Source organism: Agrilus planipennis, unplaced genomic scaffold, assembly GCF_000699045.2.
Source record: "Agrilus planipennis isolate EAB-ADULT unplaced genomic scaffold, Apla_2.0 scaffold78, whole genome shotgun sequence".
Classification (NCBI taxonomy): domain Eukaryota; kingdom Metazoa; phylum Arthropoda; class Insecta; order Coleoptera; family Buprestidae; genus Agrilus; species Agrilus planipennis.
This window is the reverse complement of record NW_020438928.1, coordinates 474,185-486,525: the sequence shown is the minus strand read 5'-3', so window position 1 is coordinate 486,525 and position 12,341 is coordinate 474,185. Positions and strand designations below refer to the sequence as shown.

The window sequence follows — 12,341 nt, the reverse complement described above, 5'->3', positions numbered from 1 at the left end:
ATTTAATTAAATAATTAAACAATTTTTAAATAAATGAATGCCTTTTTTAAGTGCATGTAATTTGATCAAAACATAAATAACCCACTGATTATTTTACAAAAATTCAAAAGTTGTTTGCAGCTAATTTCATGTGTATACCTTTATTTTGTATACAATGTCATAAATACACATATAGATATATCCAAGTAAAGGATATGGGGAGAAAATGGACCTGATGATCTACAACAGTAATAAATTCAAGGAAGTTCTTTATGAGACTGAATAAAACCGTATATTATATAAAGTAATGGATAATAGTTTACTCTTATAAAAGTGTATTTGATAAATATCAAGAGGAGAATATAACCTTTTGTAATAATTTTGGTATTTTACCATTACACTTATTTACTTACATAAAAGAAACATTGATTTTTAAAGAAAATAAGGAAATGGAGAAGAATTCTTCAACTGTTTGTAGAACATGCCTTACTGAAAGGGGACAATTCATTTCAATTTTCACTGAATACAAAGATGAATATATAGATTCCCATTTTGCAGAAATGTTAATGTCTTACACATCATTAAAAGTAATAAATACAATTATAAAGTAAGAAATATTTTTAGTTAATATTTATAATTGCAGATAAGCAAGGGAGATGATCTGCCAGATAATATTTGCGAAAATTGTGCTAATCAAGTAACAAATTTTTATCTTTTTAAAAGAAAATGTGAAGAATCTGACCGCTTTCTTCATGCAAATGCTAAATCTGTGATTGCATGGAATGGTATGAATGATACTATAAAATTAGAATATAGAGAAGAAAATGAGGTGGAAGACTTAAAGAATAATACTTTTCCTTTGGATAATAACAAACAATTTGAAACTTCATTTGTGCTCAAGAAAACATTTGCAGAATCTAACACAAAAAATCTAATTGAAAGTAAAAATATAATTAAAAAAATTAAAATGAGGAAAGAAGTATCAAAAGAGCAGAAGAAAACAGTTATAAACTCCAAACAAAGAACTTTTGGTGAAATTAAAACTTGCTCTAATGAATCATTAAAAGTACTTAATAAATTTTCATGTGATACTTGTCAGAAAGAGTTTCGAAGTTATGGGCTTTTGGTCAAGCATAAAAAATTACATAGGCAAAGGTGGGAATGTAAAATTTGCAGAATAAGGTTTGTTCGTAACAGCATGCTAAAAAAACATGAAGCTTCTCATGCTGAAATAGACAACAGTAAAGCAAGTACGATTGAAGAAAACAATTGTTTGATTTGCAACAAAGTTTTCAATGAAAAAGGAACATACGATGTACATGTGACAACTCATTTGGAATTAAAAGAATTTGAATGCCGAATATGCCAAAAACAATTAACAGATCTGACTACTTTCAGTCAACATGCATCTTTTCATTCTAGTCAAAAAGTACATGTGTGTCATATATGTAAGAAGAAATTTGTAAAAATTGATCGTTTTAAAAATCATATGAGTATACATTCCAAAAACAAACGACATTTTTGCAAAATATGTTCTAAAGGTGCTAAAATGCATTATAATTGTAAATCATAGTAAATGTATTATGAAAAGTTTATAATTTTAGGTTTTAATAAGCCATCAAATTTGGAAGATCACATTCGAATTCATAATGGTGAGAAACCATATAAATGTAATATTTGTGGAAGAGGTTTCAGTCAAATGGGGAATTTAAAACAACATACAAACAGGCATACTGGTATTAAAGATCATCTGTGTAGTATATGTGATAAAGGGTTTGCAAGTAAAAAAGAACTGAGCACTCATATCCAGAAACATTCAGGTAATTTATTTATTTATTTATTTCTAGATCTGTAGTCAATATGTATGCCACAATTGATTATCCCACCAACTACTAATACTATTGACTTGAAATGTATATACTTCTAAAATGGGTGCATAAATTAAAAACTTGGATACCAGGGATGAGTGTGGAGGTATTATATTAAAAAGTTCTGTTCACAATATTCTGTTCAAGATATATTCAATATATATTTTAGTTTCTTTTCTTCGAATTTTGTGGGATAAAAATCTAAACTAATTCATGTAGATTATTATTCGAAAATGCAAAACAATGTCCCTGACGTTTTCGAAAACGTTTTATTAATAAATTATTTTGTAAGGAATTTGTACTTGTCTAGAAAATTTTTAGCTTCTTGTTAACATAGTATACAATCTGAATATACAAATTATTAATTGTTTAATATAAATATTAATTTGGGTTAAAGGAATTCGACCATTTGTGTGTTCGACTTGTAACAAAGGTTTTACGACAAACAGTTCATTAAAGAAACACAAACGCATTCATTCCGGGGAAAAGCCGTACGAATGCGACGTGTGCAAGGCGAAATTTTCACGCTGCAGCGTTTTAACTAGACACAAACGTACTCACACTGGGGAACGACCGTACGTATGCGAGTATTGTGCGAAAGCGTTTGCGCAACTCAATGATTTGGTTTTCCACTTGCGAATACACACCGGGGAAAAACCGTTCGTTTGTGATATATGTGGCCATGCTTTTATAAGAAATCCGTCTTTAAGAATGCACAAACAAAAAGTGCATAAAATCAATACAGCATAAGACAAGATCAGTGTTTTTAAAGAAGTGTATATATTAAATGTAGTAATTCTGATGTGTATGCTAAAAAATGTTAACATCACTGATGTTCTGTATTATTAAAGCTTTAATTAGTTTTATGATTAGGTATTTATATTATAGCATTATAGATTGTTATTTATTTATATATTGTACTCGAATCTGTCGTATGTGTAATATTTCTAGAAAAAACATTAAGAAATTACAAATATAAACTTACATGAAGTTTCTTTTTACTTGGAGTAGGGAGAAACATGGATAAAGGAGAAAGTACTTCTTGCTACGATAACTATTCTCTGCAATGATTTTATGAATCTAATATTTGGCACTTATTTGTAAAAAAATGAGGAAAAAGCGGAATAATTAATGGTAAGAGGCATTTATTAATTTCATCTGATGCAAGACCCTTTGTGTATCTATTATCTATGTGCAAGACCTAGATCAGATAATTCTGATTCTATGATCTTGAAGTCTATGATCTGGATTTTGACATTTTAAGGTTATATTTATATTTTATAACCTTGTTTACCATCGGATAAGTTGTTGCAAATTTTGGTGTTTCCTGTGTGGACTGATAATGCTTATTGCATACATTTCGTACAAATAAATATGCATTTAAGAAAATTGTGTCGAACAGTTTTCAATAGGAGATTTTTCCAATGTTCCAGCGAACTGTTAAGCACAAAGGTTGTAGTCCCTTTTATATGCATTTTGTACTTATTATTAGTTATTATTACAGGACATTAAACCATTTAAAAATGTTCAGTTGTTTCATACAACACTGTGTTCATATAGTACTACAACAAAAAGCACTTATTTAATTGATGAGCCCGAAGTTTATAATAATGACAAGAACTTTTCTGGAACAAACAAATTTACTGAAAGAACTCACACTTGCGGAGAGTTACGAATTGCTAACGTTGGTCAAACAGTTACACTATGTGGCTGGTTAGAGTATCAAAGAATGAATAAATTTATTGTTCTTAGAGACTCCTATGGCCGTACTCAGTTAATTATCAAAGAAAATGTAAGTTTTGCTTTTTTTTTTCATTTATAAATTAAAAACGTTATATTTTGTTTAGGACACAGAGCCAAGCAAATGCTTAGAATCATTGCCTTATGAAACAATATTGAAAGTGCAGGGTACAGTTCAAGCTAGACCAGAAAATATGATTAATCCAAGTCAACAAACAGGGGAAATAGAAGTAGTTATACAATCACTTGAGATATTAAACAAGGCAGATACTAATTTGCCATTTAATATAAGGGAATTCCAAAAAGCAAAGGAAGCCCTTAGGTTGCAATTTCGATATTTAGATTTGAGGTTTTCTGAAATGCAAAGAAACCTCAGGGTACGATCACAATTTCTGATGGATATTCGCACATTTCTGGTGAAGCATTCTAATTTTGTAGATGTGGAAACACCAACATTGTTTAAAGCTACACCTGGTGTATGTATTACTTTTTGTTTCACTTTTCAGTTTTATATTTATTTTTCATTAAAAATATTTTATAATGCTCTAATTTAATACAATATGATATGTAACTTAAGTAGATCAACTAATACAAAATGATTTTTAATATTGATTAATTATTGTGGAAATTACCAGTATGTTTTCGCATGTGGGCTCCTAGTTCTCCTTTACTAGCAAAACCATTTCCACATACACTACAAAGATGTGCTTTAATGCCACTGTGTCTTACTGTGTGCTGTTTTAAATTTCCAACCTGGTTAAACCCTTTTCCACAAACAGAACACAAAAATGGTTTTTCACCATTATGAGTACGCATATGATCTCTCAAATTTGAAACTTGTGTAAACCCTGAAAGATAAAAAATATAAAAAAACCAATCTCATTTTTATTAGAACTAAATTTACTAATAGTAACAGTTGGAATAATAAAATCTTTACCTTTTTGGTGTCTCAATATTTGTAAAAAAAATAGCCAGTTACAAGCAAACTACGCAGGTAAAGATTTAGATGTAATTATGAGTGACTGCCTAAAGGGTACAGTTCAAGCTAGACCAGAAAATATGATTAATCCAAGTCAACAAACAGGGGAAATAGAAGTAGTTATACAATCACTTGAGATATTAAACAAGGCAGATACTAATTTGCCATTTAATATAAGGGAATTCCAAAAAGCAAAGGAAGCCCTTAGGTTGCAATTTCGATATTTAGATTTGAGGTTTTCTGAAATGCAAAGAAACCTCAGGGTACGATCACAATTTCTGATGGATATTCGCACATTTCTGGTGAAGCATTCTAATTTTGTAGATGTGGAAACACCAACATTGTTTAAAGCTACACCTGGTGTATGTATTACTTTTTGTTTCACTTTTCAGTTTTATATTTATTTTTCATTAAAAATATTTTATAAATCTGGCTAACTTAATAGCAATTTTGTAGGGTGCACAAGAATTTATTGTACCTACACGATTTCCTGGCCAGTGTTACGCACTTGTGCAAAGTCCTCAGCAGTTTAAACAAATGTTGATGGCTGGTGCAATCGACAGGTTAATTATAGAATATAAATTAAAATTTGTTACTAATTACCTAATTATTTATTAAAGGTATTTTCAAATAGCGCGGTGTTATCGTGATGAAAGTATTCGGTCTGACAGACAACCAGAGTTTACTCAATTAGATATAGAAATGTCTTTTACTGATGTTAATGGAATTCTACAGTTAATAGAAGAACTGTTACTGTACTCATGGCCAGATTTTCTTCCTCCATTACCGTTTCAATTTCCTAGGATTTCGTATAGTGAAGCGATGGAGACTTACGGTTCCGATAAACCGGACGTAAGATATGATTTTAAGGTATGTTAAGTTTCTTTAGATTGTAAAATATATTTTAACATTAGCTTTCATTGCTTCTTTTAGTTAATAAATTTAACTGACATTTTTAAAGAACATAAATTTGAAGACAATTTTGGTGCTTACTGTGTATTTTTCAATCATCCTTACTGCAACTTAACATCAACTATAAAGGCGAGGTTAACAGAAATTGCTAAAAAAGCACCAGAAGTTAAATTTATTCAAAGTAAAGTGAGCATTGTGTCAGAATGGGTAGAGAAAATTTCGGACCTACTAGGTGAAAAAATTGCTAACATAATAGCTGAAAAAGTCAAACTAGAAAATGATTCAGTTATTTTCTTGGCTTATGGGGATAAACATGCTGTGGTAAGATGTTTTAGTGATTTATAAATTATCATATATCAAGTAGCCACCTTTTAAGTTACCTTTATTAGGACATGTAAGGGTAGAATATGCAAAGCATATGGAAAAAAGAGGGCATAAAATAGTAAACGACGGTATGTTTCCATTGTGGGTTATTGATTTTCCTCTTTTTGAGAAAGGGGAACTTTCAGGACAATTTAACTCCGCCCATCATCCTTTTACAGCACCCCAGAAAAGAGACGAACACCTGCTACACACCAACCCATTGCAAGTAAGAAATTTTTAACTTATTCTGAAGTTACATAGAAAAATATTAACGAATTTCTTTTGAAAATTGTTTACAATTTGTTTTCCATTTAATATTGTCTTTTTAGGTCAGGGCTCAAGCTTTTGACCTTGTATTAAATGGAAACGAAGTGGGAGGAGGATCTATACGAATTCACGATTCTCAAAAACAAGAAGAAATTTTGAATATATTAGGGATACCAAAAACTAGTCTTAAACATATGTTGATGATGTTGAGGTCTGGGTGTCCTCCACATGGAGGTATAGCATTGGGTATTGATCGACTGTTGGCAACTATGCTTAACACAAGCAGCATTAGAGACGTAATTGCATTTCCGAAAGGTTTTGAAGGCCGGGATCCTATTAGTGGAGCACCTTCCCCCATAACCGAGTCAGACAAAAAATTGTACCATATAGAAGTGATTGAAAATGAACAGTAACTGTTTTATGTTGTACCTACTGTTAAAACGGTACAAAGTATTAAACAGTGTTTTATAAAAAGGACGCATGACAAATATTTTTAAAAAAATTAGTATATTTCAAATGTACCTTTTTAAATTTGCACTAAACCTTTACATAAAAATGTTTTCAAATCCTCTATGATATTTCTTTGATTCTATGATTTTTCAAATACATTCGGAAGGCGAAAAATGACCCTTTTTTAAAAATAAGTTATCAAGATGTGACATTAATTTCCTATAGTAGAAATATGGGATAAAAGTCTATAAAATTTATATAAGACTATTTTATAACACATTCTTATTTTTTTTTGTAATTAAAGGAGTCGGATTAGAAAAAAAAAACGTACATTCTTTGAAAACCTATTGTTCTTAATGTGTTCACAAATGATCATTTTGGTACTACAGATTGTCCAAGTACGTTTTAAAAATAGGTGTACAAGCTTGCGTAGATACGTTTGTCTTTTTACTCCAGTCATTTAGAGTGTGTATCTTTTTATGAGACTTTAAGGCGGATTTTTGTCGAAACGCCTGACCACAGGTGTCACAAATAAATGGTTTTTCGCCGGTATGAATGCGTAGATGCGCCGCAAGATCGTTTGATTGCGTAAACGCTTTCCCACAAAACTTACACTTGTACGGTTTTTCTCCTGTGTGAGTGCGTTTGTGCCTTGCTAATATCCCGCTGCGCGCAAATTTCATTCTGCACACGTCGCATTCGTATGGTTTTTCCCCAGAGTGGATGCGTTTGTGTTTGGTAAGCGAGCTGGACGTTGTGAAGCCGTGGTTGCACACAGAACAGACAAATGGACGAGCACCTTGTTAAAAGATATATACACAATTATAAAGTCATATGTTAAAAAAAATATTTTATAATGCTCTAATTTAATACAATATGATATGTAACTTAAGTAGATCAACTAATACAAAATGATTTTTAATATTGATTAATTATTGTGGAAATTACCAGTATGTTTTCGCATGTGGGCTCCTAGTTCTCCTTTACTAGCAAAACCATTTCCACATACACTACAAAGATGTGCTTTAATGCCACTGTGTCTTACTGTGTGCTGTTTTAAATTTCCAACCTGGTTAAACCCTTTTCCACAAACAGAACACAAAAATGGTTTTTCACCATTATGAGTACGCATATGATCTCTCAAATTTGAAACTTGTGTAAACCCTGAAAGATAAAAAATATAAAAAAACCAATCTCATTTTTATTAGAACTAAATTTACTAATAGTAACAGTTGGAATAATAAAATCTTTACCTTTTTGGTGTCTCAATATTTGTAAAAAAAATAGCCAGTTACAAGCAAACTACGCAGGTAAAGATTTAGATGTAATTATGAGTGACTGCCTAATTATCTACAGGCTATTCAATGTAAAATTATTAATACAACAAATAATTTTGTAGTAAGTTCAAAAAAACTTAAGACAATTTTTGTGTATATAACTTCAGTTAAATTAACATTAATGAAATTGATTTTAAAAAGATTAAGTTTAAACATGGTTTTCAATTTTGATTTTTAACTTATTCTTGCAATTAATTTTTTATGATCATGTATCACTGTCTCAAATATTGAGCTCATGCCCACATTACTGGAATTTGAAGAAAACAAAAATAATAAAAACTAAATCACCTTTTCCACATAAGTTACATATGTGTGGCTTAATTCCAGAATGTACGTTGATATGACTATTAAGTTGGTCAGCTCTTGAAAAGCTTTTATTACATAACTGACAAGTATGTGGTTTTATAGCAGCATGAGTTCTTAAATGTCTACTTATACGAGGTGTTTTTGTTAACTTCTTGTGACATATATGACACTCTACAATCGAATCACCTTTTGCTTCTGTATGTGTTAAAATATGAGTAATGTATTCATCTCTACTGACAAAAGTTTCATTGCAAATCATACACTGCGTGTCAGGAATTTTTTTTTCTGCAGATTCAGCACATGTTGGACAAGTACATTTTAAACTTTCATGACTTTTCTTATGTTTATTTAATAAACCTGCACTCTGAAATTCTTTGAGGCAAACATTGCACACTGCTTTTTCTTGGGCAGACCTGTTTACTTTGCTATATTTTGTAATTGTCCTAGTTTCTTCACCTTCCTGTTTATGTTCATTAGTTGTATCAAAGTAATCATTAGTATCTTCTGTGCAGTCACCTTGATTGTGAAAATCATTCTCAGAAGAGTCATTTTCAGTGTTCACATTTCTTTCTTCAGTAAGAGTTTCAGTTTTGATTACTATATCAACATGATGTGGATCAATTCCAAGATCAAAATTTGCTTTTTGTGTGATACCACTTAATGTATTTTCTACAGAATTTGTTATGAATTTGTTACGAAGTATAACATCAGATTCTTCACATTTCAATGTGAAATAGTAAGCCTGAAGAATTTTATTTGCGCAATTTTCACATATATTTTGAGGTAGACCATCTTCAAAACTTATCTGTAAATATTAGAGTACTAATTAATAAGATGATTTAATAAAATTGTATGTTTACCTGTAGAGAAGTAAATGACATTAGCATTTCTGCTATTTGCATATTACAATTTTCGTGGTTTTTAAATAAAGATTTGAATTCTCCTTGTTCTGTTAAACAAGTTCTGCAAGTAATATTGAATTTTTCATCCATACTTTGTAGAACAATTACTGTAAATCCCTTGTGCCCTTTACATATGGCAATGTTATATAAATATTATAACAAACATAAATAAAATATTTTCAAATTATTGAACCAACTTTTGACATGCAATGGTAAGAAATAATCTTACTAGTCAGCAGTAACCCAACTTTTATGAATGAGAACACTTTCATTTCAAAAATGGCGTCTACTCTAAAAATAGCAGCAACGAATGCAGAAGAATTACATGTACATTAATTTATTCCTTACTTCCTATCATTTTATATATTTTTTCATTTCTTTATCATTTTCTTCATTTCTATGGCCATGACCCTTACATGTTTTTTGTCGCTATTTTACATTTTTTTGTAATATTAATATTTTGTATTGTGAATACAAAATTTTCAGCTTCCATATTATTTGAATGTTACTCTTGATGTTGAAGACAATGTTTACGTTTGAAGTACGTGTGAATAATTATGATTAATTGAGAATACAATTATTAACTCAACTTATTACAAAAGAAAAGATTATTTTTATCTTTTTGAATATGTAAACTTTCCCAAGCCTAGAGTTCTGATTTGCAAAAGATTGCATTGATTAATTTTAAACATTCAGGGACTATAGGGTGATTTATTTCAAAAATAATAGTATAATCTGAAGTGAGCAATATGTTCTTTATATCTTGTTAAGATAGACTGTTTTGTTTGTCCAACAGATTTAAGTTTACAACTTTTACAGTTTATTATGTAAATTTCGAGAGCTTGGATGAATTTATTATATATTATTTAGTTTATTTCAACGTTTTATTGATATGTTTTCTGGTATTAATTTCCACATTGTCTATTTTCAATATAGGTTGACAATGTTTTAAAAATGTTACAGTTTGAAATTAAAAAGTTTACCATATTACAGGAGCCTGTATCAAAACAGAATAATATTCAAACTAATTAGTTTAAATGTAGTGAGCTTCTGAGAGAATATAACTTCTGCTTTTAACCAGTAGATGGTGAAATATGCTCTAAAATAAGAGAAATTGAAGAAGTACGATTTAGGAGCTGGTACCAAATAGGCTACTTTCCCCTAAGTATCTAAAAGTTGAAAACATGACTTACTAAACGGATTTTTTTTTAATTATCTCTTCAATAAAACCAGGAGGGGGTAGAACTTTTTATGAGAAAGCCATAAAGAATATCATATTCCAACTGGAATTGATTTGAGCGATGCCGAATTTTCTTGAGGATTGCGCGAGATCCTGCATCCTTTATTTTAATATTATATTTTGTTTCTTTTTCATTTCGTCTCACTATTATAGTAATAACAAGTAAAGTAGCATTAAATAATTTTTAGAAACGAATAAATGTTAATGTAGGTATGTATGTATGTACAAAGGTGATTTTGTTTCCATGGAGATCATAATACCAATATTTTCATGATTCAGTTTCTCATTAAATGTTAAAAATAGTCAACGTATAATGTAGTTTCTTATATTTAATTGTATTTAAGAAATGTGATTTAAAATAGTTTTTTTCTAAATAATTAAAATGTGGAGTGAAAGTTATGACTGGCATTTTGATTATCCACGATTGGCTTTTGATGCTGGATTTTCTTTTAAAAGTCGAAAAACGAAAACCTGCTTCGAAAAAGAATATATCAGTACGAGGCAGTACACATTATACAGTATAATTTGAAAATTTTCTTCAGTTAATTGTTTTTCTAGAAAATGTGGACATTGGTAAATTAATACAAGATCGTAATACTTCTACAGTTGAGAAATATATCCCGTCTGTAATCGAATACAGTTTAGATAATGATCAAACGAGTATTTTGGATCCAACGTTCCTTAAAATATTCCAGCTAAGTCAACTTGCTGTGGAATATTTACTATTTTGCAAAAAATATTTGGATAATACAGTTGTTATTCTGAAGAAAGGTATTCTGAGCAATACAGAGGTGAGAATAAAATTAATAAGTAACCATTAATCGCCTTTTTAAAACATAAAAAAAAACACGAATTAATGCCAGATTAATGTTAGCGAAGCTACATATTGATTTCGTCATTTGGTCTCATAAGAAAGTAAGTAAACTGTAAAAGTTAATGTCTAAATACAATCAAATAAATTGGTGACGAAATAAATACAATATGTTAAAATAATAATACCTAGTAATCCCCTTTTCGGATTATTCTTCTAAATGTAAATCGGAAGCAATAAATTCTACTAGGCTTGTATACTGAGGATAGTAATAAATCAGGATTAATATACTTTAACTACCACCACAAACGTAGAATTAAACCCTGGTTCTTGAATTGTAAATTAGTCAAGAAAACAAGTACAATTAACAGAAGTACTAAGAGGTGCAATCGTTACGACTTTGTTACAATGTTGTATAAGGTCAATATAGTGAAATCTCCTTGTTCTGAATGTGGTCATAGTTTTATAGTTTTGAGGATATAAATTATGCTGTATCCCAAACTCTTTATGGATTCACTTTTAAAAGATTCAGTGTTATTATGTATTTTAAATGAACTGAAGTTGAGGGTGCAAATCACGCGAAGGATGTTAAAATCTAGAGATTGGCAGAGTAGCCGGTTTGGATCCGGTATCCGGCGGATCCGGCACTTCTTTTAGGATCCGCCCTGGTACTGGATAATAACGCCGGGTACCAGGCAGTGAGGCAGTGTCGGGTAATTCTACCAGAAGAATGAAAAAAACCAACACCACTAATACATGGGCGTACCCAGCTTCTGCCCTAGGGGGGTGCAAGTTAGATTTTTTTTAGGTCAGATCGTCCGCGGCTGTTTTGTCATACATACTACACAAAGGCACCTACATGAAACATTAGGTACATGTAGGGCAAACAGCCGCAAATGATCCTGCTTTATAGGTAGTTAAGGATGTTTGAGAGGTATGTAAAAATGCTACGAAACAAATAAAAATTTGGAAAAACGTTCCTCATTCAATTCTAAAACTCCTGTAAAATTCACAAATCGATTCACTAAACCGTTAAAAAGTTATTGAAATTTTAAAAAATTGTAATTTTACACGTTATTTTATGGAGATTCGTTAACCGAACAGATTAAATTTATTTTTATTAACAGAAAAAAAGCTACCAGAAATTTCAAACTTTTATAATAAGTAACTTGAACTCTGGAGAATCA

The 12,341-nt window shown here is 30.3% G+C and overlaps 4 protein-coding genes across 8 annotated transcripts in view; 3 read left to right on the top strand and 1 right to left on the bottom strand.

Moving 5' to 3' along the window:
- Positions 1-174: 174 nt before the first annotated feature.
- On the top strand, positions 175-2,980 carry LOC108733739 (zinc finger protein OZF-like). 5 transcript variants are annotated; one of them, XM_025974122.1, is made up of 5 exons: positions 175-351; positions 418-566; positions 623-1,520; positions 1,584-1,799; positions 2,245-2,843. In XM_025974122.1, the coding sequence occupies exons 2-5, from the start codon at positions 429-431 to the stop codon at positions 2,595-2,597; spliced, it is 1,605 nt and encodes a 534-aa protein (XP_025829907.1). In that variant the 5' UTR covers positions 175-351; positions 418-428; the 3' UTR covers positions 2,598-2,843. The 5 variants fall into 5 exon arrangements, 3 of the variants coding, with proteins under 3 accessions (XP_025829907.1, XP_025829908.1, XP_025829909.1); XM_025974123.1 differs by having other exon boundaries at positions 175-363; XR_003231025.1 differs by having other exon boundaries at positions 175-566; positions 1,584-1,953; positions 2,245-2,331.
- A 132-nt stretch (positions 2,981-3,112) lies between these two features.
- On the top strand, positions 3,113-6,681 carry LOC108733745 (aspartate--tRNA ligase, mitochondrial). Its single transcript, XM_018465038.2, has 8 exons — positions 3,113-3,299; positions 3,352-3,639; positions 3,695-4,063; positions 5,023-5,129; positions 5,187-5,436; positions 5,500-5,799; positions 5,855-6,067; positions 6,171-6,681. Exons 1-8 carry the CDS (start codon positions 3,222-3,224, stop codon positions 6,519-6,521), a joined length of 1,956 nt encoding a protein of 651 aa, XP_018320540.1. The 5' UTR covers positions 3,113-3,221; the 3' UTR covers positions 6,522-6,681.
- Positions 6,682-6,890: 209 nt separating this feature from the next.
- LOC108733692 (zinc finger protein OZF-like) lies at positions 6,891-9,385 on the bottom strand. Its single transcript, XM_025974125.1, has 4 exons — positions 9,062-9,385; positions 8,184-9,006; positions 7,507-7,722; positions 6,891-7,357 (listed from the first exon to the last, which is right to left on the bottom strand). Exons 1-4 carry the CDS (start codon positions 9,191-9,193, stop codon positions 6,942-6,944), a joined length of 1,587 nt encoding a protein of 528 aa, XP_025829910.1. The 5' UTR covers positions 9,194-9,385; the 3' UTR covers positions 6,891-6,941.
- A 1,245-nt stretch (positions 9,386-10,630) lies between these two features.
- LOC108733698 (zinc finger protein DZIP1) overlaps positions 10,631-12,341 on the top strand; it is a 9,879-nt gene continuing 8,168 nt past the window's right edge. Inside the window, exons 1-2 of the mRNA XM_018464974.1 lie at positions 10,631-10,837; positions 10,902-11,134. Coding sequence (XP_018320476.1) covers positions 10,726-10,837; positions 10,902-11,134 — 345 coding nt within the window. The 5' untranslated portion in view covers positions 10,631-10,725. The remainder of the gene's footprint in view (positions 10,838-10,901; positions 11,135-12,341) is intronic.

Coding starts and splice junctions, on each gene's coding strand:
- LOC108733745 (XM_018465038.2), top strand. CDS start 3,222: ATGCATTTAAGAAAATTGTGTCGAACAGTTTTCAATAGGAGATTTTTC. Junction 5,437..5,499: donor ACGTAAGATATGATTTTAAG/GTATGTTAAGTT, acceptor TGCTTCTTTTAG/TTAATAAATTTAACTGACAT. Junction 6,068..6,170: donor TACACACCAACCCATTGCAA/GTAAGAAATTTT, acceptor TTGTCTTTTTAG/GTCAGGGCTCAAGCTTTTGA.
- LOC108733739 (XM_025974122.1), top strand. CDS start 429: ATGGAGAAGAATTCTTCAACTGTTTGTAGAACATGCCTTACTGAAAGG. Junction 567..622: donor TGTCTTACACATCATTAAAA/GTAATAAATACA, acceptor TTATAATTGCAG/ATAAGCAAGGGAGATGATCT. Junction 1,521..1,583: donor TTGCAAAATATGTTCTAAAG/GTGCTAAAATGC, acceptor TTATAATTTTAG/GTTTTAATAAGCCATCAAAT.
- LOC108733692 (XM_025974125.1), bottom strand. CDS start 9,193: ATGGATGAAAAATTCAATATTACTTGCAGAACTTGTTTAACAGAACAA. Junction 9,007..9,061: donor TGTCATTTACTTCTCTACAG/GTAAACATACAA, acceptor TAATATTTACAG/ATAAGTTTTGAAGATGGTCT. Junction 7,358..7,506: donor CCACATGCGAAAACATACTG/GTAATTTCCACA, acceptor TCTTTTAACAAG/GTGCTCGTCCATTTGTCTGT.